General features: G+C 45.2%; 1 protein-coding gene and 1 pseudogene across 1 annotated transcript in view; one reads left to right on the top strand and one right to left on the bottom strand.

Annotated features, from left to right (window-relative positions):
• Enthd1 (ENTH domain containing 1) overlaps window positions 1–23,220 on the bottom strand; it is a 109,171-nt gene that overhangs the window by 6,699 nt on the left and 79,252 nt on the right. The window contains exon 5 of the mRNA XM_057792418.1: window positions 11,888–12,319. Coding sequence (XP_057648401.1) covers window positions 11,888–12,319 — 432 coding nt within the window. The remainder of the gene's footprint in view (window positions 1–11,887; window positions 12,320–23,220) is intronic.
• Window positions 13,333–15,477, top strand: LOC130888799 (heat shock protein HSP 90-alpha-like; annotated as a pseudogene).

Raw genomic sequence — 23,220 nt, 5'->3', positions numbered from 1 at the left:
GAAACAGTATTTGGCAGGAAGAGTGGAAGGGCCAGAGGTGGCAGACGACTCCAAGGAAACAGTGTCTCTGGACACATGGACAGCTTTGCAAATATGAACCCACAGTGGCTGTGACAGTATGGACAAGACCTGTGCCAGCCCAGGTCAGACCAGACCCCAGTGTGGGGAAGGAAGCTGTGACAGTATGGACAAGACCCGTGCCAGCCCAAGTCAGACCAGACCCCAGTATGGGGAGGGGAGCTGGCATGAAGTCCCACCCCCAAGGGTAATTTAACTGCTGGGAGAGGGAGGGTCAGTTTTCTCTAAGAGTGGAGACCGATAAGTCAACCATGCCCCAATGGAGGGTCACACAACACATCCAAGAATATTTGGGCAGCATAAACTGCCCTTGATGGGGGCGGGGGTAGGGAAGAACACAAAATTAGGAGGGAAGGAAAGGGGGACTTAGGGTGAATATGGGCAAAAAGGGACTAGGAGACTTTGAGCCTGCAACATTTAGAAAGAAGGTGCTCAGAGGAAGCCCCCAAGGAGCCGAGAGGAAAACAAACTCAGGAATCAACCATTAGTGTGGAGCCATCCCCACACAAGGACATGGGTAGGCGCACACATACATGAGGCCCCTAAAGCCCCTCCCCCGTACTTAGCTTTGTGTTCTTGGCAGCAATGTTGGGGACTTGCTAGAGTGTGGGTCTTGGGCCTTCCCGGGACCTGGAGAACCAGAGGCAAGGCTGGGTCCAGAAATGCTGAGCTTCCAGGTTATAGGTGTTTCTAAAGTAGGAGCCAGAAAATCCTCCCCTGGCCACCTTCCTTTGGCTCTGTGCCACCACCGCTGAGTGACAGTGTGGTGTGGGCTCCAGCTCTGATCTGCAGGCTCAGCGCTGAGAAAAGCCACTCGGCGCTAATTGCTGCGCGCCAATTTCCTTTTGTTTCCAAACACTGTGCAGCTGCGCTGCACCCTTCAATCTGCTCCAGGGCATCCTGCACTGCCCCTTCTCTTCCCCTGTGCTGGCTCCCCGCAGAAGTGATGTGGGCATCCTGTTGGCACCAATCCCCTTGGTGCAGGGACTACCGCAGTAAGACAGAGGAAGTGGCTGTGCTTTAAATGCTCATCGTGTGGTACAGGCCAGTTGTCAGCTGCTCAAGGACAGCACTGACAAACTCATTCCAAATGCTGATGCGTTATCTTTAACATTTCTACTGCAAACACAGAAGGCCTGCTAATTAAGATACAATAGCTTTCGATTTACATGGCATCTAGAACTATGTTGCAAAGATGAAAAAGGTACATTTCCAGGGATATTGCAATCTTCCTCTGGTGTCCATGTGTTTTATCTGGAGCAGCAGACCCCCGGATGGCTAAACACAGATTTTTCACTTTCTCTCCCTAATTCATCTCTTTCAATGCTCCCAGATGACATACAGTGATTTCCAAATGAGCAACACATGCAAACTAAAGTACTGTCACCCCTCCAATGTATCATTTTATATAAATGGTTATAAAGGGCTTATTTAGAATGTTAAAAGTAGAAACAGCTAAAATGTCCACTGATGGCTGTGTCAGCAGCCTGTATCTGCACCACAGAATACCATGTGATCACGAAGAGGGACAGATTGACGCATGTCACAACTCTGAGAATACGCTGAGAGGACGAAGCTGACAAGAGGTCTCATCCGGGATGAAATGTCCAGGAAAGGCAGAACTCAGGCAGAGAGGCTTGGTGGCAGCCAGCAGCGATGGAGAGGTTGGGTCTAGGGCTTGCCGAAGCAACGAAAGTACTGAGGAACTCTGGGAGGACGTAAAATGCACTGAAGTGCGTGCTCGTGCATGTGGCTCATGCATCAGTGGACGTGCACACGCTTCTTCTCAGCTGCTCTGTCTTATATCTGAGACCGGATCTCTCACTGAGCCTGAAGGGCACCAGCCAGCCTAGACTGGCTGTTCAGGGAGCCCAGACATCCCAGTCTCTGCTGCTCCAGGCTGGGGTTACAAATGAATGTGGCCACACCTGGCTGTTTACACAGGCATGAGGGACTTGAACTCAGGTCCTTATGCCTGTGTAGCAAGCTCTTACCCAAAGAATCATCTCCCTAGATCCACATTTCCTAGGTTTTTAAAGGGAAAATTTCAAATTTTTTGTTGGCTCTGAGGGTTTTTCCAGTGGTTTTCAACCTTCCTAGTGTTGTAACCATTTAACATAGTTCCTCTTGTGGCAAACCCCCCCAACCATAAAATTATTTTGTTGCTCATACATAACTGTAATTTTGCTTCAGTTATGAATTGTAATGTAAATATCTGATATGCAGGATATCTGATATTCTACCCTTGGAGGGGTGGAGACCCAGAGGTTGGGAACCACTGGCTTTTACAGTTCATGTCTGCTGTGCTCGTCTGGTTATTTTGCTAGCAGAGATGAACCAGCAAAGAACTGCACAGAAGAACAGTTGTGGACCAAGGACAGAAACAGGCAGGGGCCAGAGCATGCACCGCTGTTGTTTCCCAGCAGGCTGTTCAGCTCTAAAAAGACTACACAGCAGGCAGCTGGGACCTGAAAGCAGGAGTGAACACTGCCTGTGGGGTCCCGGCAGCTACAGTTCTCTGTCTGTCCCGTGTGATGAGGAAACAGATAATGGCGGAAAACAATAGTCCGAGCTACAGATAGTAACAAAATCAGGTGGAGGAGAGGCAATGGGCTGCCCAGGGTCATTCTTCACTATCAAAGGTCACAAGGAGCTGGCATTCAGGAGGGTGTTGAAGCACGGAGGTGACCCCTCCACCCCATTTGAGGTCACCGAGACACACAGTGCAAGTGCTTCCGAACTCGTTCAGCTTATTACTCCAGGGAGTTCATGATGTCGGACGAGGACTCTTTGTGTAAACCCTTCTTGAAAGCAGAAGATGAGAGCATTCTCCATCATCCCCCGTGTCGGGCTGTGGAGATCAGATGCCCACTTCAGTCTCGCACCTGCAACAAGTGGGTGCTCAGGACGGCCCAGCTCTCAAGTCCTGGTTCCCAAAGTGCTTTACTTTTCACTCACACCCAGCCCGCCCGTCACTCCTAGGCATCCGCAGGACCTGCTGAGACTGCGAGACCAGTGGCCCTTCTCTGCTCCCTCCACTATCAGCTGTCTCCTTTCTCGTTGATTCCCGCCACCTTGCCATTCCCATGCCACACCACTGTGACTTCTTTCTCATCTGCTGAACTGCACTCCTCTGCCGTAAGGACTGTGTTAAGTACTGTGGTCACCAGCGCTGTGTGGCCTCTGTTATTGTTCTCCTTGGTTGCCACTGGGGTACAAAAGTTTCTGAAATCTGCCTGTAAGGCAGCCAGGCAGGCTGTATGCCAGGTACGCTCTTCCTGCCACAGGCAGTGGCCAGAGGCTGGCTCCTGTTGGCCTCATCTTGACCCCATAAGAGTTACATCTCCTTCCTTCTCATCCTGCACCCAGGCCTCAATTCTTCATGTCTGGTCCCTGCAGACTCTCCAGGCTACTCAGGAGTCTTTAGTCACTTTTCTGGTGCTGAGACAGCTCAAGAGGAGAAGGGTTCGTCTTGGCCCACAGTTCAGTGGCACACCATGGTGGGGCGGTCAGGGCGGCAGGAGAGTGAGACAGCTGCTCAGGCTGCATTCCTAGTCAGGAAGTAGGACAAGATGTACACTTTCCCCTTTGTATTCATTCAGGAGCCACACCCACAAAATGGCGCTACTCACAATTAGGGTGGGTCTTTGCACTTGAGTTAACCCAATCTGGAGACTCCCTCACAGATGTGCCCAGACCTTTGTCTCCTGGTGATCCTAGATCCTGTCCAGTTGTCAGTCACTAATCACCACCACAGGTGCCATCCCCCAGCAAGAAGCAACCGAGGCTGTGACTTGGGATGAGTGGTGCAGAGGCTTGCTGCTTCAAGACAGCAAGCAGCCCTGTGAAACAGCCTCTCTTCTCCAAAAAGGTTCTTCCCTTTATTTCTGGATTCCAGACTCAGGTCTACTTTCCCAGGGTCATGCCCCACGAGGATCTCTGGTTACCTCCCTGTACTTCTGTGGCCTCTAGCTGCCCTGGATCTCTGAGTGGGTGTGGGGAACTGAGCCGAGGTCCTCTTAACTGCTGAGCCATCTCTCCAGCCCTGAAGTTCAAACTTCTTAATCTGCTCCTCAGGCTCCACATCCTCCATCTGGCTTCATGCACCAGCATCCCCTCTATGTTTCTCATGGACCTGCTCCATTCCTGCCACTTCTAAGCTGGCTTTAGTTCACTCACAAAACACTAACAACTACGACATGCACAGTACTGTGCCTGGTGCGGGGAGACAATCATAAACAGGGCAAGCAGGGTCGCCACTAATAGTTGAGGAGGAATGCGCTCAGCTATTAAGTCTACGTGTAGTTATTGTTTAGCGAAAACAACAGACGGCCTTGTGGAAGGCAGAGGAAAGATAAGTGCGAGCATCTACACCCCAAGGTCACGTGTTTGAGATGCTCTTGGAAGGGTGAGGGGGGGGATGCGGCAGGGAGGGGCAGGAGAGTGCCAGTGAGAGGGAACTGTACCAGAGTGAAACAAGACTTGTCTGATAAAAAGAACCTGGGCTGCTGAAAGGAAGAAGCCAGGCTGCTCGAGGCTTGGAAGGCTGTTTGTTCTTTACAAGAAAATGGTGATCAATCCACAGCTGAGTGGCTGCTTTCTGAGGGATGAGTTGGAGCTCTCCAGAACCTCTGTGTTCAGTCACAGCATCCACAGTGGGAAGGCCTTTTCTGCGAGGAAGGTGTTGTCCTGGCTAGTTTTATGTCACCTTGATACATGGTAGAGTTATCTGAAAGGAGGGACCCTCAAGAAAATGCCTCCATAAATTCTGGCTGTAAGGCATTTTCTTAATTAGTGATTCCCAGGGGAGGAGCCAGCCCATTGTGGGTAGTGTCATCCCTGGGTTGGTGGTCCTAGGTTCTGTAAGAAAGCAGGCGGAGGAAGCCAGTAAGCAGCACTTCTCCAAGGCTTCTGCATCAGCTCCTGCTCTATCTGAGTTCCTGCTCTGACTTCCCACAGTGATGGAGTATTACCTGAAAGTACAAACCGAAATAAACGCTTGCTTTTGGTCATGGTGTTTCATCACCACAACAGTAACCCCCACAGGCATGTACCTGTTGCTGAGAAGGCATGAGAAGGACGCCGACAGAGAGATCCCGAGGTTAGCGGTGGGCTGAAGGTGTGCAGTCCTAACACTCATGCGTCGAAGTAGCGCAGCAGTGACTGTGTGTGCTGAGTCCCAAGTCCCACTTGGAGGGCTTTGCTTCTGTGACCCCCATGCGGCAAAGCCATCCTCATCTGCCTCACAAACCAGGCACCGACACGCAGAGGCCAGGTGCCTCTCCCATTGCCACGCTGTGAGTGGCAGAGGAGCTGGGATCCTAAACCCCGCCTTTCTGACTCTAGAGCCTGTGCTGTCACAGGAACGCTGTTCAGCCAATTATGGGGCCCTAAGAAGGCTTCATGATGAGGTCTCCAGTCTCTCTCCAGCACGGGGAACTCCGCCATCACGCTCTGTCAGATTCACAGTGTCGCTTCTACTGGGTTGATGTTGAGATGGCTCAGTGGGTCAGGCAGTTGCTGCCAAGCCTGATGAGCTAAGAACCATTCCTGGGACCCACATAGTGCAAGAAGAGAACAGACTCCTGCCATTGGTCCTCTGACCTCCAGACTTGAGCTGTGGCACACACACACCTATACACACACACACACCCCTATACACACACACACACACAACAACAACAAATAAGTAAATAGATAAATGTATGCAATAACTTGGAAGTAGTAACCCACACAAACATAATTTAGTGCTTAGTATCAGAAATTTTAACAATTTGCAATAAGTGTAAAATCTATCAATGTCACATAAATTTATTATCTATCTCTCCATCTATCATCTACCTACCTACCCATCTCTCCCTTCTATTAACAAAATTGGAAAGAGAAATTAAGGTCCAAATGAATTTTTAAAGAAATCAAATATAGATTACAGCTAAGAATGGGGTAAGAAACGGAGTAGGCAGATTAAGTACTGCAGTGTCGACTGGAGGGAAAGATTAACTTGTTATTCTGCCAGTCATCCTGACTGACAGCCCAGGGACTCCCACCCAGGGCCAGACTCCAACAGCTGGAAAAGTTCCCCACTATAAAATCAAGGCTCTTGTTCTCTCGAATATATGCACTATGGTGTCTTGCTTTATGATGCATCTTGAATAGTTCTGCTTTCAAGATTTAGGCTGTTTTACATACTTTACATTTCCTGTGGAGATTAACGTAAGGCTCAACTTGTCAATTTCTACGGCCCCCTTCTGGGACCGCACTGAGTAAACGGAATGACAGAAGGAAAGCATCTTGAGCTGCATTTCTATACTGAAATGCTAGAGCCTCTCCATTGTCAGGCCCTCAGGTGTTCTCAGAAACGGTTCATAGGTCTCAGGGCAGGCTGTTTTAGTTTTTCTGAGATATAGTCTCGTGTAGTCCAGGGTAGCCTCCATCCTGATCGTCTGATCTGTCTACACCTCCCAAGGGCTGGGCTTGCAGCTGTGTTCCTCCACGCCTGGTTTATGCAGGGCTCAGGATGGCACCCAGGGCTTTAGCATCCTATATGCTAGATGAGCACGCTACCAGCGGAGCCACATCCCAGCCCTCAGTGCAAGATTTTTTTCCCCCAAAGACAGGTTTCTCTGTGTAGTCTTGGTTGTCCTGGAACTTACTCTGTAGACCAGACCTCAAACTCACAGAGATCTGTCTGCCTCTCTCCTTAGTGCTCAGACTAAATCCATGCGCCACCACTGCCCAGTTATTTTTAATCAATTTTTTAAAAGATTTTATGTCTGTGTATGTATGTGCAGTGTGTGTGCACCGTATGTGTGTGTGAATTTCCTACATAAAGAATCATGTTATCACAGAACAAAGGCAATACTATGTTTTCCTTTCCAGTATCCACGTCTTCCATCTCTTCCTATGGTCTATTTTGCCCAGCTGGGCCCTCTAACCTACTGCTGAAGAAAACTGATTCAGAAGACACGCGCCCTGCTCGCTTGCCGACGCAGTCTGGACGGCCCTCACTCCTTCATCATTAATTATGTCTGCGGTGGAATTTTAGAAGACGCTCGCTATCAGCTTGAAGGAAGTTCCTTTTATTCCTAATCTGCTTACATTTTTATAATCATAATTGAATGTAGAATTGTATCAATTTTCTACATGAATCAAGATAATTATATCATTTTAAATCTTATTCTGTTAATGTGGTGGATTGCAGAGATTCATTTTCAAACGTCAAGCCAACGCTACAGCTCTGGGAAGAATCCCACTGCGTTGTGGGACACTGTCACTTCTTGGTCTTGCTGGATGTGATTTGCTAACATCTTATTAAGACTTCCTGCATCTGATGTTAATCCATGTTGCTCTCTAATTTACTTTTCTTGCACTGTATGTCGGACACGGGTAGCAGATCAGCCATCTTCATGAGATGATGAGGTAATGCCCTGGGAGTATTCTGAAAGAACGAGGAAGCCGGATGCTTTGCCTTCCTTACAATGTGCCAGCAAAACTCCATGGGACCGAAGCATTGTTTGTAAGATGGTCCTGTAATATACTCAGGTATATATGTTTATAAATGTAAGCACTCCAATATTATATATACATATGCCCTTAACATAAGTATATATGCACATGTTATAACATATACCTTTAACATGGGAAACACACATGCACACAGATCTATCTATGACCTATGACAAGCACAAAGGTTATCTCAGGTCAGTTTCAGTCATTTACTATCTTACCTATTTCAATCGAGGGCCAAACCCATTGATCACATAATAGTCTCTTATACTGCTTTGATGTTGGTATTTATAGCGTCCGTAGCTATCCCATCTTTCTTTTCCCTGGTGAGGCAGGGACTTGAACCTGGGTCTCATGCAGGCAGAGCAGCGCCCCCACCCCACTGTCTTTCTTATAATCAGTCACTTTTGGAAATATTTCCTTATTTAACTTGTGGTTTCATCTTTGTCTTATAGATTATCTATAAGGGTACCAGTAAGGGCCCCAAATTTAGGGTTCTTCTGAATATTTTACTAGCATTTTCTAACCTGATCCTCATGTGGCTGGCGAACAGACACTTAGTTTAAAAATGTATTGCTAGTTTTTATATTTGCAGATTAGATTATTCCTGTTAATTTATCTTCAGATTCCCTTACTCCAGTCCACTGCTAAATACCTCCAGGGAAGTTGCCATTCCCATTAGTTTTCCTCTCTGCGGTGTCCATTTTGTTCCTTTATGCCCTTGTCTTTGGAGACTGTCCTCTCTGTTCACTCACTGTGAATAATGAGGTCCTGGGGTACATTTTTTGTTGTTTGCTGAGCAGTATCCTTCTGTGTAACCAAGGCTAGCCTCAAACTCACTATGTAGTGTAGACTAGCCTTGAACTCATCATCATCCTCTTGCCCTAGCTTCATGAGTGCTGCATACACAAGTGTTCACCATGTCAAGCCAACTTCTTGAATACATTTTTAATGGCTGCTTCATGAACTCATGTGCTAACCACAGTATGTCTGTCATCTAGCTGTCAGCTTCTAGCAACTTCTTCCATGTCTTCACTATGGGTCACGGCTTCTTATTAATTTCAAAGTCTAGCAACTTATTTATTTCTTCTTAATTATGTGTCTGTGTGGGTTTATGCATGTGAGTGAAGGTATCTGTGAGGCCAAAGTGAGCACAGGAGCTGGAGCTGCCCACTACTATGAGGTACCCAGTGTGGTTGCTGGAAACTGGCCTTGGGTCCTCTGCACTGAGCCATATCTCCAGTTCCATGTTGGGCATTTAATAAATATCATAGTACATGCTGGTAGAGCCCCTTGATCCTGTGATAGTCCCCTGCAAATGTTGTAGTATATGTTTGTGGAGCCCCTTGATCCTGGCAGTTCCCTGAAGACTGGTTTCCATTTCTGTGGGCCTGACCCTTCCAACTGTCACCCATTCAGTGCACGGAAGGTGAAGGCTTTTTCCTTTGGTTTCCAGCATGGATTAGGGGCTCTCCCTACAAGTTCAGTTAGTGATCAGTCAAGGATTTGGGTAGAATTTATACACAATTTATAATGTGCACCCTTCTCGGTCTCCCTTGAGACTTCTGCCATATCCCCCCCCCACCATGTCTCTGTACAACTGTTCTTTGTTGCTCAACTGGGGATGTCAGACATGTGATCTAAGCTGCATGTGACCACGCACAGTTAACAACATCTATGAATCCCGCCCAACACAAACCATAAACTTAACATGAGAGGTTTTGAGGGCTCTGTTTGTTTGGTCTTGGCTTTGGGAGCTCGACCTTGGCTCTCACATGTACACTGTGCAGACAGCAGTGTCACCTGAATGCCTGCTAGGCTGTGTAGATCAGAGCAGCCGGGGGTCTTCATTGCAGGACGGTATTTTTTTGAGCTTTAAAATGCCCACTTGACCTTTTCACAACACAGAGGGTAGCAGTCTAATGAAAGTCTATCTTCTGTTTGAAAGTCCCTGCCTTACATGCCTGGTGACTCTAGACTCCAGACATCTGTGACTCTGCTCCTGCAGGCTTTCTGTGTACTTGTTCATTCCATCTTATACCTAGAAATTTTTGGTTAAATGCCTAAGTTTTTTTGTGAGAAATCATAGTAGCTTTTGCAAAAGGTCTGTTTTCTGGGTGCCAAATGGAGCCCGAGGCAGGCACTCTGTCTAGACTCTACATGGATGTTCTGCATATAAGGATGCTGCTGTTTCTGTCATGTCCTTCCCGGAGTGTGGCTGAATGGCAGAACATGTCAGATCCCCTGGCCTAACCGAATGAGAGGAGCATCGTCATGGAATGCTTCCTCTTTTTTGACACCTTACGGGTATCAGAGGCTCTGCTTAGCACGCTGGTGTCTCAGAAGCTCCCTGCTTTTGTTTCTTTCTCTCTGAGAACATTCAGCTTTGCAGCATGCAGCTACAGACATAAAAAACTGTTTCCCTGTGGCTCCTCATCCTCTCACTGAAACCCCCAAATTCAATCTCCAAAGCCCAGTGAGACTGGGAACCCACTTCTGATCCAAGGAGGGGATGACTGAGATCTACTGGAACTTGTCAAAATACTCTTCTCCCTGGAGTCCAGATCCACTGTGTTTCTCCCTTGGTGGTCTTCTGATAACTTAAACCAGCTTCTAGTAATTTTTCAGCTTTAATATTGTTGGAGGTGTGCCAGAAAATGTTCAAGAATGGAGTCGTATGAGGAGACTTCTGAATGCTTGTGAGAAAACACCAAGAAAACAAGACAAGAGTCTTATGACCTCAGTTTCTTCAAAACACAGAATTGTTCTTGGAATGCTTTTTTGTGCTCCTCCCAGGTATAGCGGGCAGTTTACTTAGGATTACTTATTATTGCTTGCTGTTGTTATTCAAGTAAATGCCTCTATGGAAAAACATGTTTTTGCCACATGCGGTTTGTTCTTGTGATTGCACACTTTACTCATGTGATTCTCTTTAGCCCTCAGAATATAATTTGCCTGTGCTCTAAATAAAGTAGCTACTGCAGAGGCTTTAGTCCACTTTACTCATCAACTCTGTTCTCCAGGTCCCACTGCTTCTAGATTGGTAAAAAAGAGGTGGTGTTAGATGGTTGTCAACTTCATTATAACCATAGCAACTTCCCAGAGCATAGCCATGTCTAGAGGCCACCACAGCACAGCAGGAGGTGCCTTCCTTGGCAGGTAGTCTCAGCAAGAAAGTTAATTTGATGACAAAACGAAGATTCATTTTAAAAGGTACATTTATTTGTTATCTGTCCGTCCGTCTGTCTCTCTGTGTGTGTGTGTGTGTGTGTGTGTGTGTGTGCATGCATACTTGTGTCACAATGTGCCAGAAAGTCAAAAGAATGCACATAGTAGTAGATGCTCTTTCCAGTGTGTGGTTCCTGGGGATTGAACTCAGGCCATCAGGTTTGGTAGAAAGTGTCTGCACCTGCTGAGCCACCTTGGCAACCCTAAGATTCAGTTTTACTACCTTCAGGCTATTCAATACCAAAACGCCCCCCCCCCCCCCCCGCCCCACTGCCCCATTGTTCTTATTTCTATGTATTTTTACATGCTGGCTTCCATTACTTTTGTTTATATGCATTTTTTATTTGCATTTGAAGCATTTTAAAAGATTTATGTTGAAATCTTTGAACTTATACAAGTTGGTGAGTATTATTACCCAGAAGCACCTACAAAGTCACCACTTAGTTTTTTAAAAATTCATGTGCAAACAAACTATTCTTTTACTAATTAACTTTGAAAAGGAAAGCCTAATTGCATAATGCAAGATTTAGTAGGTGACAGTCAACAGCCAGACTTGATTCTCTCGCACAGTCTAAATAACACCGCAGCTCATTTCATTCTGTTGTTTCACACAGGGACTCATTATACAGCCCTGCTCACCTTGCCCTCAATCCTCTTCCTCGGTTGCTGTGATAGACACAGAAAGGACATGGTTCCTTGACCCTTTGGTGCACATACGTTAGAGCCTTAGAGAATGCACACACAGCTGTGTATGTATATGTGTCCGCACACAAAACCACTTCTCTTGCACACAGTCTCTTCATGAGTTACCTACATGTTTAACCGGAAGCTTCAGTGAATGTCAGTAACATCTAATTTGGTTTGCTTAACAGTTATTCAGAATTGATATTAATATATTTGATCAAGTACTTGCTTGAAGTGTCTGCTACTCATTTAATAAAAAGGACACATGACCTCCCAAGAAGCCCTTCAGTGGTGGCTACATCCTGATAGGATTGAGGAAGAGTGAGTGGAGGAGACAAGGAAAGGATAGAAGGCAGAGAGGTCACAGAAGGCCTCTGCAGAGAATTTTCACTAGCATTATTGACTTGTTTGGGGGTACACTCACCCCGCATGGCTAAGGGCTTGAGGCTCACATCTTCTTCCATCCAGCAGATTCTGGACTGCATAGGGGTCTGGACGTCCTCACTGGCTCTGGTCTCCTTCTCGGGGCTGACAGTTTTGAACGAGGGTGAGACATAGAGTGTCTCCACAGAGGACTGGTTGTGGAACATCAACTCTGACTTGGACATCCTCAGACCCAGGCTGACAAACTCGTCTTTACCAGACGGCCTAAATGCCTGTGAAGGTGCCAGTGTTTCAAAGCTTTCTACAGCCGTCTGCTTTTCCTGGGGAGTTTGTGGGGGACTTCCTGTGGTAGTATTTGTGATGGTTTCCTCCAGTCTCTTGACTAAACTCATATTTGTCTGCATTGATGGTCTTTTTTCTGAGGGAATAGACATGGTATCTGTAAAATAGCAAGTAGCCCCACATTAAAACTGAAACGTTCTATTTAAAATCCACTTTAATAAACAGGATCTTTCTTATTTGGTCTTTCCTACGAGGCTGGTGTGTTCTATTTCAAGTACCCCTGAGCTATAACTGATGCCTGAGTCATTTGGGGGCTGCTTCTCCTTCTCTCAGCAACACTGAAACACAAGGCACAGATTTCCAATAACTTCCCTTTAAATCTTTCTCCCTTCACCCACTCATCTGTCTCTGAGCTACTATATTTTCAGTACCTTCAAGCCTTCATCCTTTACATGATAAACCGGACAAAATATACATCATTCTATCATTATGGAACCCTTCATCTCCCCTGGAATGAAGGTTGTCTCTTCCCAGGAGGCACATTCAGAAGCTCCTCAGGAGCAGCACCATTTTATTGAATCTTTTGTCTATGAGGAAGACAACACATTCTTTTACAGAGTTTTTTTGATTGTTACTACAATGTAAACTTTCTGCCCATCTTGTCACTAAATAGCCACAAATACATCGAAGCACCAGGAGAGCCTGGAACAGAAGGGGCTGATGCAGTGTAAGAAACCAAAACCTCAGGTGAACCTGGGTTGGGACCACTGCCTGAAACCACACATCTGGACTGAATTTCTAGATGGACTGGATCCCAACCCTCAGTATGAGGGACTGTTCTCAGAGAGTTTCATCCTAACCTGGAAATGGACAGAAAAAATGTTTCTTAAGAGATTGGGTTCTTGCAATTAGAATCACAACACAGTGAGAGGGGGTGTGCTTACTCCCCAGCACTTCCACCAGGGAGGAGGTCACTGCCAGGCGATTAAGCACATCCCAAAGTACACTGTATGATCCTTCAGAGTGCACACATGCAGGCTCTCAGCACCTCCAGAGGTTGCAGAAAACTTCTGGGATTTACCCAGGAGTAGAAAGTTCAAGAAACTTATACTAGTCGCCTTAGTGTCGTGGTGCAGCTAGACTCGGTTTGTGCGTGGTCACTCAGCAAAGATGCCTGAGGAAATTCAGACCCAACGCCAACCAATGGAGGAGGAAGAGGTTAGGACTTTTGCCTTTAAGGCAAAAAATTTCCAGTTAACATCCTTGATCATCAATAGTTTCTATTTGAATGAAGAAATCTTCCTGAGGGAGCTCATTTCAAATTCATTAGACCCTCTGGGTAAGATCAGAGATGAGAGTTTGACAGATCCTAGTAAACTACTCAGGGAAGGAGCTGCACATTAATCTCTTTACCAACAAACAAGATCAAACCAACACTAGAATTGGAATGGCCAAGACTGACTTGATCAATGGCCTTGGCACTACTGCCCAGACTGGCACCAAAGCCTTCATGGAGACCTTGCAGACTGGTGCAGATATCTCTGCGACTGGCCAGTTTGGTGTTGCTTTCCACTCTGTGTATTTGGTTGCAGAGAAAGTGACCCTGGTCACCAAGAATGAAGATGAGCAGTGTGCCTGAGTCCTCAGTAGGGGCATCTTTCCAGTGAGGACTGACTCAGGGAACCAAAGGTTATCATCTGAATGAAAGAAGGCTGAGCTGAGTATTCGGAGGAAATGAGAATAAAGGAAGTTGGGAAGAAACATTCTTAGCTTATTGGCTACTCCATCACTCTCTCTGTGGAGAAGGAGACATGATAAGGAAGCCCGTGATGATGAGGCTGAAGAAAAATGAGATAAAGAGGAGGAGAAAGAAAAAGAAGAACAGGAGTCTGATGACAAGCCTGAAACAGAAGATACTGGTTCCCATGACAAAGAAAAGGACAGTGACAAGAAGGAGGTTTTAAGGGAGCGCATGGTCAGGAAGAATTAAGCAGAACAGAGCCACTTGGCCCAGAGATCCTGATGACATTGCTAATGGAGATGCGGAGGGCCCGAAGAGCCTAACAAATGAGTGGGAAGGGCACTGGCAGTAAAGCATTTTTTTATGTTGAAGGACAACTGGAATTCTGAGCTCTTCTTTTTGTCCCAAGATTTTCTCCTTTTGATCTGTTTGGAAACAGAAAAAAAAAAAAAAAAAGAAAAAGAAAAGAAAAAGAAGATTGAGTTGTACAAACACTGATTTTTCAGCATGGGTAACTGTGAGGAGTTAATCTCTGAGTATCTGAAGTTCACTAGAGGGGCGGCGGAATCCAAGGCTCTCCCTCTAAGTATTTCCCATGAAATGTCGCAGCAAAGCAGAAACTTGGAAGTTATCAGAAAAAAAAAAATTGGTCAAAAAATGCTTGAGCCACCCGCTGACCTGGAAGAAGATGTAGAGAACTACAGAAAGTTTTATGAATGCTTCTTAAAAAATATAAAGCTCCGAATTCATGAAACCTCTCAAAATTGGAAGCAGCTTCCAGAGTGGCTATGTTTCTGCACACCTGCTTCTGGGGATGAGGTGGTTCCTCTCAGGGACAGCCCCAGAGTGAAGGAGAACCAGAAGCACATCCATTTTATCCCAGCTGAGACCAACAACCAAGTAGCTAACTCAGAACATCTCTGACAGCATGACTGAGAAGCAATCTGTACAACTGAGCCCATGGATGATACAGTGAAGGACTTCACAGCTGAAGGACCTGAGGGCGAGACCATAGTGTCCGTTACCAAAGAAGGACTGGGACTTCCAGAAGATGAAGAGGAGAAAAGGAAGACAGCAAGAGAAAGACAACGTTTGAAAACTTTTACAAAATTATAAAAGACATCTTAAAGGGAAAGGTTGAAAGGTCAAAGCGATTGGTGAAACCCTCATGGAATCGCTATAGAACATATGGGTGGACAGCAAACATGGAGAGAGTCATGTGAGCACAAGCCCTCAGGGACAACTCAATGACAGGTTACATGGCAGCAAAGAAACACCCGGAGATAAACCCTGACCACTCCAGTACTGAAACCTGCAGGCGAAAGGTAGAGACTGACAAGAACGGCAAGTATGTGAAGGATCAGGTCATCCTGTGTACAAGCTGCACCCTGTCTTCTGGCTTCAGTCTGGAAGATCCCCAGACACATGCTAACAGGATCCACGGGGTGATCAAGCTTGGTCTAGGAACTGATGAAGAGGATCCCACTTCAGATGATACCAGTGCTGCTTTAGCTGGAGTAATGCCCCCCCTCGAAGGAGATGGTAACACATGGCTCACAGAAGGAGCAGACTAAGCTTCACCTGAAGAACCACGTGCTCAATGCTTCCTTTATTCCTTCTGATAATACAGTTTCAAGGAGTTGGGCAAGATTTAAAGTATCTGTGCGGCATGAAAACTAAGGGGAAGATAAAATTGCTTTCTGCTTCTTAGACTGTGGCACTGCAGGCTTGTTTCAGCAGGTTGGGAGAACATTTGTTGAATGACATAAGGTAAGCAATCTGAACTGTTTAAGCTGTCGAGCTGGATTCCTTAGTACACCAAATCACCTGTCACTGAAGTGTCCTGAGATAGAGATTCATGTCTAAATGGGGAAAAAACTGTTAAGATGCCTTAAGTGTCAACTTCTAGAATCTACTTTTGAAAATTTTTCATCCCTGTAGTTAATTCTGCATGTACTAACTAATCTTAGTTAAGGACTAATCTAAGAGGTAAGAACTCAGGCTGAAACAACTTAATAAGAAGTCCCCATGGGGCTTGTTTTCCAACGTAAAGTGCCAAAAACAAAACCCTAAGCTCCTCGAGGTCTTGTAACTCAGCAAGGCTTATGAATGAAAATATAGTACCCAGTCACATTTTGCTTTAAAAGGTAAATACAGAATATGTATGTGTGTGTGTGTGTGGAGAGAGAGAGAGAGAGAGAGAGAGAGAGAGAGAGAGAGAGAGAGAGAGTAGAGGGTGAGAAAGAGGGGAATTTATTTTGCTTTCCACCAGAAATCATGCTTTTTCTAGTTGTCACATCTTTTCTTTTCTTTTTTTTTCTTTTCTTTCTTTCTTTTTTTTTTTTTTTTTTTTTTTTTTGAGACAGGGTTTCTCTGTAGCTTTGGTGCCTGTCCCGGAACTAGCTCTTGTAGATCAGGCTGGCCTCGAACTCCCAGAGATCCGCCTGCCTCTGCCTCCCGAGTGCTGGGATTAAAGGCGTGCGCCACCACCGCCCGGCTTCATTTTTAATTTTTTACTTTTTGGGGTTTTAAGACAATGTGTGACTCTGTAGCTTAGGTTAGCCTGGAATTCAGGTCCCGTGCCTTGCTCTTGAGTCCTGGGATTCCATCTTTTTACTGCTCTATCTTTGGAAACTCAACTCAGGTACCGTTTCCTCTTCAAAGCCTGCCCTGACCCTTCTGTCTTATAATGGCCTCCACGACCAAAGACTGGAGCCTGATGAGCACCCATAACACTTCATTAGGTCAAGTCTTGTCCCAGGATGATACAGCCACCCTGAGTTGTCTCTGTGTCCCAGCACCCAATGGTGCCAGTCCTGAAGGATGTACTCAATCAATGTCTTTTCAATGGAAGGAAAAATTCAGACACAAGAACCAAAGAGAAAGTAATGCTTTTGTTTTTCTAAATTTAACATAGTTTAACAACTTAATAACAATAAGAGGAAATAGAAAATTAGTAGATGAAAATAACCTCTTCTGAAATATTACTAATTTGCATATGACCCAGTTATATTTAGTTGGTAAAAGGCTTTGTTAGAAGCACTAATATATCCTAGTAGGAAACTGGATTCTTGGTATTTCAGAAGCATGTGTATGTTACTATATTTGCTTTAAAGCACTCCTTAAAGGGAATTTTAGTTAAATATTTCTCTTGATTCTCCATTATATTTGAGAAAAATGTTTTGCTCTTTATGTAACGAAATTTACTTTAAAATTCAGTGATATGTAAAATAGGACAGCCCAGGATGACCACGGCTTCCCCACAAAAATATCCTAACAACACTCAACCCAAATCAGCATTGTCACGGGTGAAGACTTGAGATGCCATGTTAATACAAAAGCTTACAACTGAAGACAAGTTTAAGAGTTCAATGAGACGGCAGGGTCTAGTGAGAGGCATTCAGTGAGGGGCTCGTGATGCAAGCTCTGCCATTACAGGAGGTGGAGGCAGGAAAACCAAAAGTTCAGGGCTTAGCTACAGGGAGAGTTCAAGGTCAGACTGAGTTACATGAAACCCTACGGCAAAGAATCTAAATAAATAAGTAAATATCTTAAAATTCAACAAGACAAGTTTGACTAAAGTCCCTCTATTTCTATCAATCCTTTCTTGACACCCTGACAGTCTAGGAAGAATAAACTGCAAACTGGTTGCCTGGACTTTTATTAAATCTAGATTGTTTTTTTTTTTTTTTAAACTATGTCAGGGATTAAATCAACATATCTCCAGTTCTGATGACAGAGGCTGAGGATACAGCTCAGAAGGTAGAATGCTTGGGAAAAATGATTTCAAATGCATAGTACATTTTATCTTAAAAATAAAAATCTTTACTTGAACAGAAAATGAAAGCGTTCTGAAGGTTCTGGAACAAAGCTGCCTTGGGCTTCTCTGCTGTCAGCCCAATTCCACACACTCCCCATTCTGTACAACATGCCAAACTAACTCTCTGTAATCACTACTTTAGTTATTTATAGTTTGTATGTGGAAGTCCCCTCCTATGCCAGTGACCAACTCCGCACTCCATGGGTTCTGAAGACTCTCCACAGTTTACTTGCTACTTACCAGGAAGGAAATGACCCACAGCCAGGCTGGGCTGCATTCTCAGGCAGACCCAGGGCTCCTGATCCCTGCATCTTGTCCACCAGGCAACATCTTCCTGCTTCACTTGTATAAATCCTACCAACCCCACAAGACCCATATCAATCAATTAGAGCTTCTAGAAGCTATTTCCAATAGATAACACTCCACCCGAATCCATGCCTTTTCTGAAATGATAAAACATACTTCCACATGAACTCATTATTTGACTTAATTAGATACAATATAGCACTGATCATATATGAAGTTCCTGCACTCTGACCTTACAGCCTACAGGATGCTTTTGCATATGGAAGGAATGCACGTGTCTGCTAAATTTAATGAGTCCCTAATGTGCCTCTCCCTGACATCGGCTTTCTCTACTTGTCCTGGACACTAAAGCATGCTGTATGTGAAACCTAAAATCAAGAATGCTCAATCAAGCAGCTGTTGGGGCTGGGCTTCAGCTCAGCAGTCGAGTGTTTGTCTAGTATAAGCAAAGTTCTGTGTTTGATACTGAGTACCATAAAAATACTAAGGAAGGAACAGAGGAAAGTTAGGAGCGAGCAATGAAGGAGAGAAAGGGCTGGCTAACTGACACCTGCTATTTACTCTGGGCTGTGTAAAGGCTCTGGAGAGACACTAAGTAGGCCAATCATCTAGCAGTACCACTACAGTAAAAAGTCAGAGCAGAGGAGAAAGATGGAACGTGTCCAAGTAAATGGAACTTCAGCAAAGAAAGAAGGCTGGAACCAACATCCGTGTTGCATCATCAGGGCAGGCACGAGCCAATCAGCGTTATTAGTTTTTAGTGTGTGGCAGAGAGAGGAGGTGCTCTAGAAGAAAGAAAGGAAAAATCCAGGGCTGTGGACCTCTTGACTGATGGGTAGGAGTTGGGAGGAAGGAAACAGAGTGTAGAAATATTTTGGAAGCTTGTTACTTTGTCACCTTGATGGAACTTTGGGCTCCTGTTCCCCAGACAACCACCTTGTCTTCTTCTCCAGCCTCTTTTCCTCTGAAATGTAGGCAATATATCCTCAACACTTCACTTTTCTGATCTATAATAAAGTATCCTTTACTGCCAGACTTCAGCTAGAACTAGGATGGTCTGTGTGCAGTCCATTCACACATTTTTTTAAAGATTTATTTATTTATGAAGCACACCAGGTCTCATTACAGATGGTTGTGAGCCACCATGTGGTTACTGGGAATTGAACTCAGGACCTCTGGAAGAGCAGCCAGTGCTCTTAACCTCTGAGCCATCTCTCCAGCCCCCCATTCACACATTTTTAACCCTGGTCTCTGCTGAGTTCTGCTGCTCCTTTGGGGAGATCTGACCTCCTATTCTTGACCTCTACTTTTCCTCTATTGACATGGCCTTCAACTTCCCCAGCACTTGGGGTATTTCGGAAGCCTCCACCACAGTTCCTGAATCTTCCCATCTGCCCCCTTGGTCCACTCCACACAGCCTGCCAGAATGACTGGTCCTCAAACTACCTAACACAGTTTACGGCTCTGCATGAATTTACCCCTCTTGCTGTATCTCCATCACTACCCTTGTGAAACATTGACCCAGCAATGCTTTCCTGTCTTCACCCTCTACACCCCTCCCGTGCTAAGACTCCACCCAGCTGTTCCTTCTTCCTGAAATTCTCTCCCCTCCTTATATCTGGCCAAGGACTACCACCTTCTGGGTTGGCACCCCTCAGACGGGGCTATGCTTTTGCTCATGGACAAGCCGCAGCCTGCAGGATTCTTTCCCACTCTGACAAAGATGATTTTATTCTTCAAGGCCCAATCTAATTTCTTGATGAAAAAATTTTAACCTTCCAAGTTAAAATGAATCTGTTTTCCTTACTCATTATTGCATAATGAATTCCATATGAATACTGACTTTTCTTTAGCCAATCTCATTATTTCAATGTATCCCTTCACTTGACAAACACGTATTAAGTATGAGAATGTGTCCAGCAGTATTTCAAGCTCTTGGATCACAGCACTAACCAAATGTGTTGTCTCTAACTCAGTCTAATTTCTTGTCACCTCCAGTAGAGTGATATCTTGCAGAGCACAAATCCTACTGAAGCTGTTCAGCCCACAGGCAATGGGCAGAGTATCTGATAGTCATTGCTGTCCCAAAGATCTGGACACTAAAATAAAGTCATCTGTAGAGCCAGGAGAAGGAAGAGAGGATATCCTGATGCAGTCCTTTGAGACACAGGGCACTGAGATACCCAGAGGTCCAGGGGCTTATTCAGGGATCACACAGGATTCAAGGGCCGAGGAACAGACGCCAGACTCATGAGTTCAATGTTCTTCTGCCTTGGGGAACCGAAGACGGGACTAAGGAAGCTGGCAGATCCAAATGTACCCATAGGGTTGTTCTTTACTAACAAACCTAGGCCCGGGATGTGTGCTTGTATCTGCAACTGCCACGTGACTCAGTCTTACCTCAGACTTACATTGTTCATCTGTGGGATGAAGGGCACGTGAGCAGGATCAAGCTGGTCCGTATATGTCTGAGCCTGCTTATTATCTCCTTGAGGAGGTTTTTGGGAAGATGGCTGCTGAACACATGAGGAAAAGAAGCGTTCACGGACGTTTTTCTAAAGCTCTCAAGAGTGTGAGGACTCTGATGGAGTGTAACACTGGTGCTGCCTTTCTGAGTTGGAAGATAAATACATCGTTGCATACACGGCAAACACCAATGTGATTGTTCCAGAAGGCTTCCCAACCTTTTCCAGGAAAGAATTTCTGTGAATTCCACTGAAAGAGCAGGGAGGAGTTCTGAGTGAATTAATTTGGTTGGCTAGCTTTATCTGATTTCTCATTTTCTTTCCATTTAAACCTGAATGTCAGAGCTTTCTCTCAAGCATCTATCCAGTCGACTCCTCAATAGGAGGCTCAGTATTAAATCATGAGACGCACCAGCTCGACTTAGTAACCTGCCAATATACCTGATTAATGCAAAATGGGACCCTGGAAGGCGGCTGTCCTAGGCTTCATAGCTATCCTTCAGGAGGCAGCATATTCTCTGTGGAAGAAAGCAGGCTGAGATTTCCACACAGACCAACATGAACACACCCAAGGCCAGAAAACAGCAAACAACCTCCAGGCCAAAGAGACCAGCCTGCTCAGTGGGTCAGGAGTGGCCTGGCTAGTGCACAAGGGAACATTCTGACAGAGACTTCAGTTGGGTTCGGAGTGAAGAAACTTTGTCGACAGACAGGAACACCCCACATGACTCCTCTTTTTCATTTTTCAGCAATTCTGTGGGCTTGTTCTAGGGACTATAATTGTTGCGTGTTATTATGTATTTGTTATTATAAATCTAATAATGGGCGTTCTAGTCCAACAGAGCCGGCACTGTGCTCCATTCTCTTGTGGGTCTGACGCATAGGATCCAATTACGGCTACAAAGGAGAGAGCTGGCAGACATGGCTGAAGATGGATGCCAAGATACAGCTTTCTGTAGTTTAAAAAGGCGTGACTGGAGGTTTTTTCCCTTTCAGTAATTAAGCTAATCAGAGGAAATAGGATGTGAAGATTATAATGAGGTCATTTTGCTAAGAGGCCACAGTTACAAATTATTAACACAGGAATGATTTAAATTGCTTACTAATATATTGGTTTAAAACAGGCAGGTCATTAACCTAAAATGGATATTGAATATAAAAGTTAAATCAAATGCATGACACAAAAAATTATAGTTTTTTTTCTTGTGGTGCATACACAAAATCCTAAATAATTATAAGTCTGAACAGCTACCCAGTCCCTTAGGGTCTGTGCTAGGGTGGAATAGGTGCATGATTGCATTCAACTGTGCTGTAACCACAGCCAAGTGTGGAGAAGAAACACATTCAGAACTACAGCCCCAAGACCCACAAATATGTGGACTGCTCCCTTCAGAATGAGTTGGCATAGTTGTTCCGCTCTAACAGGAGGACAGAAAGAGGGCCTACAGAAAAGGACTTTGAAAAGGCATCTTCAAGTAGAGCAGCTAGCAGCTTTCATGCCATGGAAATGGGTTGTAATGAATGGATTATAAAATCGGCACGGAGCGCTCATTACTAAGTTTTATGTCATAGCTAAGGTTCCACCAGTAATACAAATCACACTTTCCTTCACTAGGCTGCAGCTTTAGAAAGGGAGAATGAATGCCTGCCCATCTCAGAAGCTGTGTCTCTAAGGCTCTGGAAATGAAGCCGACATCTGCCATGTAAAGGCCATCCTGTACGGTGAGCAAGCACCAGGCTCTGGGAGATAAGCAGGGGCACAAAGGCGTAAGTGGTGGAGACCCACAGGCGTACAAGAACAAACAATGACTCTAGAAGAGGAAAAAGTTAAACTCAACCCGGGAGGGGTTTAATTCAAGCCAGAATTCAAATATTTTAAACTACAAAATATCTCAAATTGTGCCGGGCCCAAGGGTCTCACTACCGGGTATGGAGAACTGTCATTAGGAGCCAGCCAGGGCAGAGAACTACAACAGCTCTGGCCACGGCTCTGCCTGAAGTGATCAGAACCTGAGCAAGCCCTACCCTTGTAGACCTCAGGCATGGTGCAAGCCCGTGCCCACTGGTCCTCAGCAGGTGGCATCTGAGATGCAGAGAACGAAGATAGGACACAGAAGGATAGCTCCCCAACATTTTCTCAAGCATGCACACCAATAATTAACTTTTTTACTTCAACAGTAGATCTTGGGTAGGTCCACAGCACAACAACCAGCCTTTAAATACCATTTACATTGTGAATGAAAAAGAAATGCTACTTCTTATGAAGCATGACTGTGTATTTATTCAAAATAAACCAAGAAGATTCCCAATAAAACCAGCAACATTATCTCCAGATCATGTCCTTCTATGATCACCTTACTGACTTCCAGAAACAATGCAGACCGGTCCCTTCCCCTAGACAGGGACTGTCCTTGATCTTACAGCTCTCTGCTCTGTTTCCGTTTTGTTGCATGGTCTGCAGCACTAGTCTGTGGCTTATCTGTGTTCTGCTTACTCCGTCTCATCCCAGCACCCTCTACATGTTTTCATTCACAGAATATCACTTTTCGGATAGACTCTGTAATGAGGAGGCAAAAGCCAGGAAAGACTTCAGTCACTGGAATTGTTAAGCATGGAAATAAAATGCCAGATACACTGGCTAAGAAGAAAAAAATTTTCTGAAAGATGAGTGAAAAGTGAGAGATTATAAAACCCAAGCTAAGGAGATTTCATTAAAAAAAAAAACC

This window comes from Chionomys nivalis, chromosome 17 (genome assembly GCF_950005125.1).
Source record: "Chionomys nivalis chromosome 17, mChiNiv1.1, whole genome shotgun sequence".
In the NCBI taxonomy this organism is placed as follows: Eukaryota; Metazoa; Chordata; class Mammalia; order Rodentia; family Cricetidae; genus Chionomys; species Chionomys nivalis.
The sequence above is the reverse complement of the archived record's forward strand: the minus strand, read 5'-3'. Positions and strand labels throughout refer to the sequence as shown.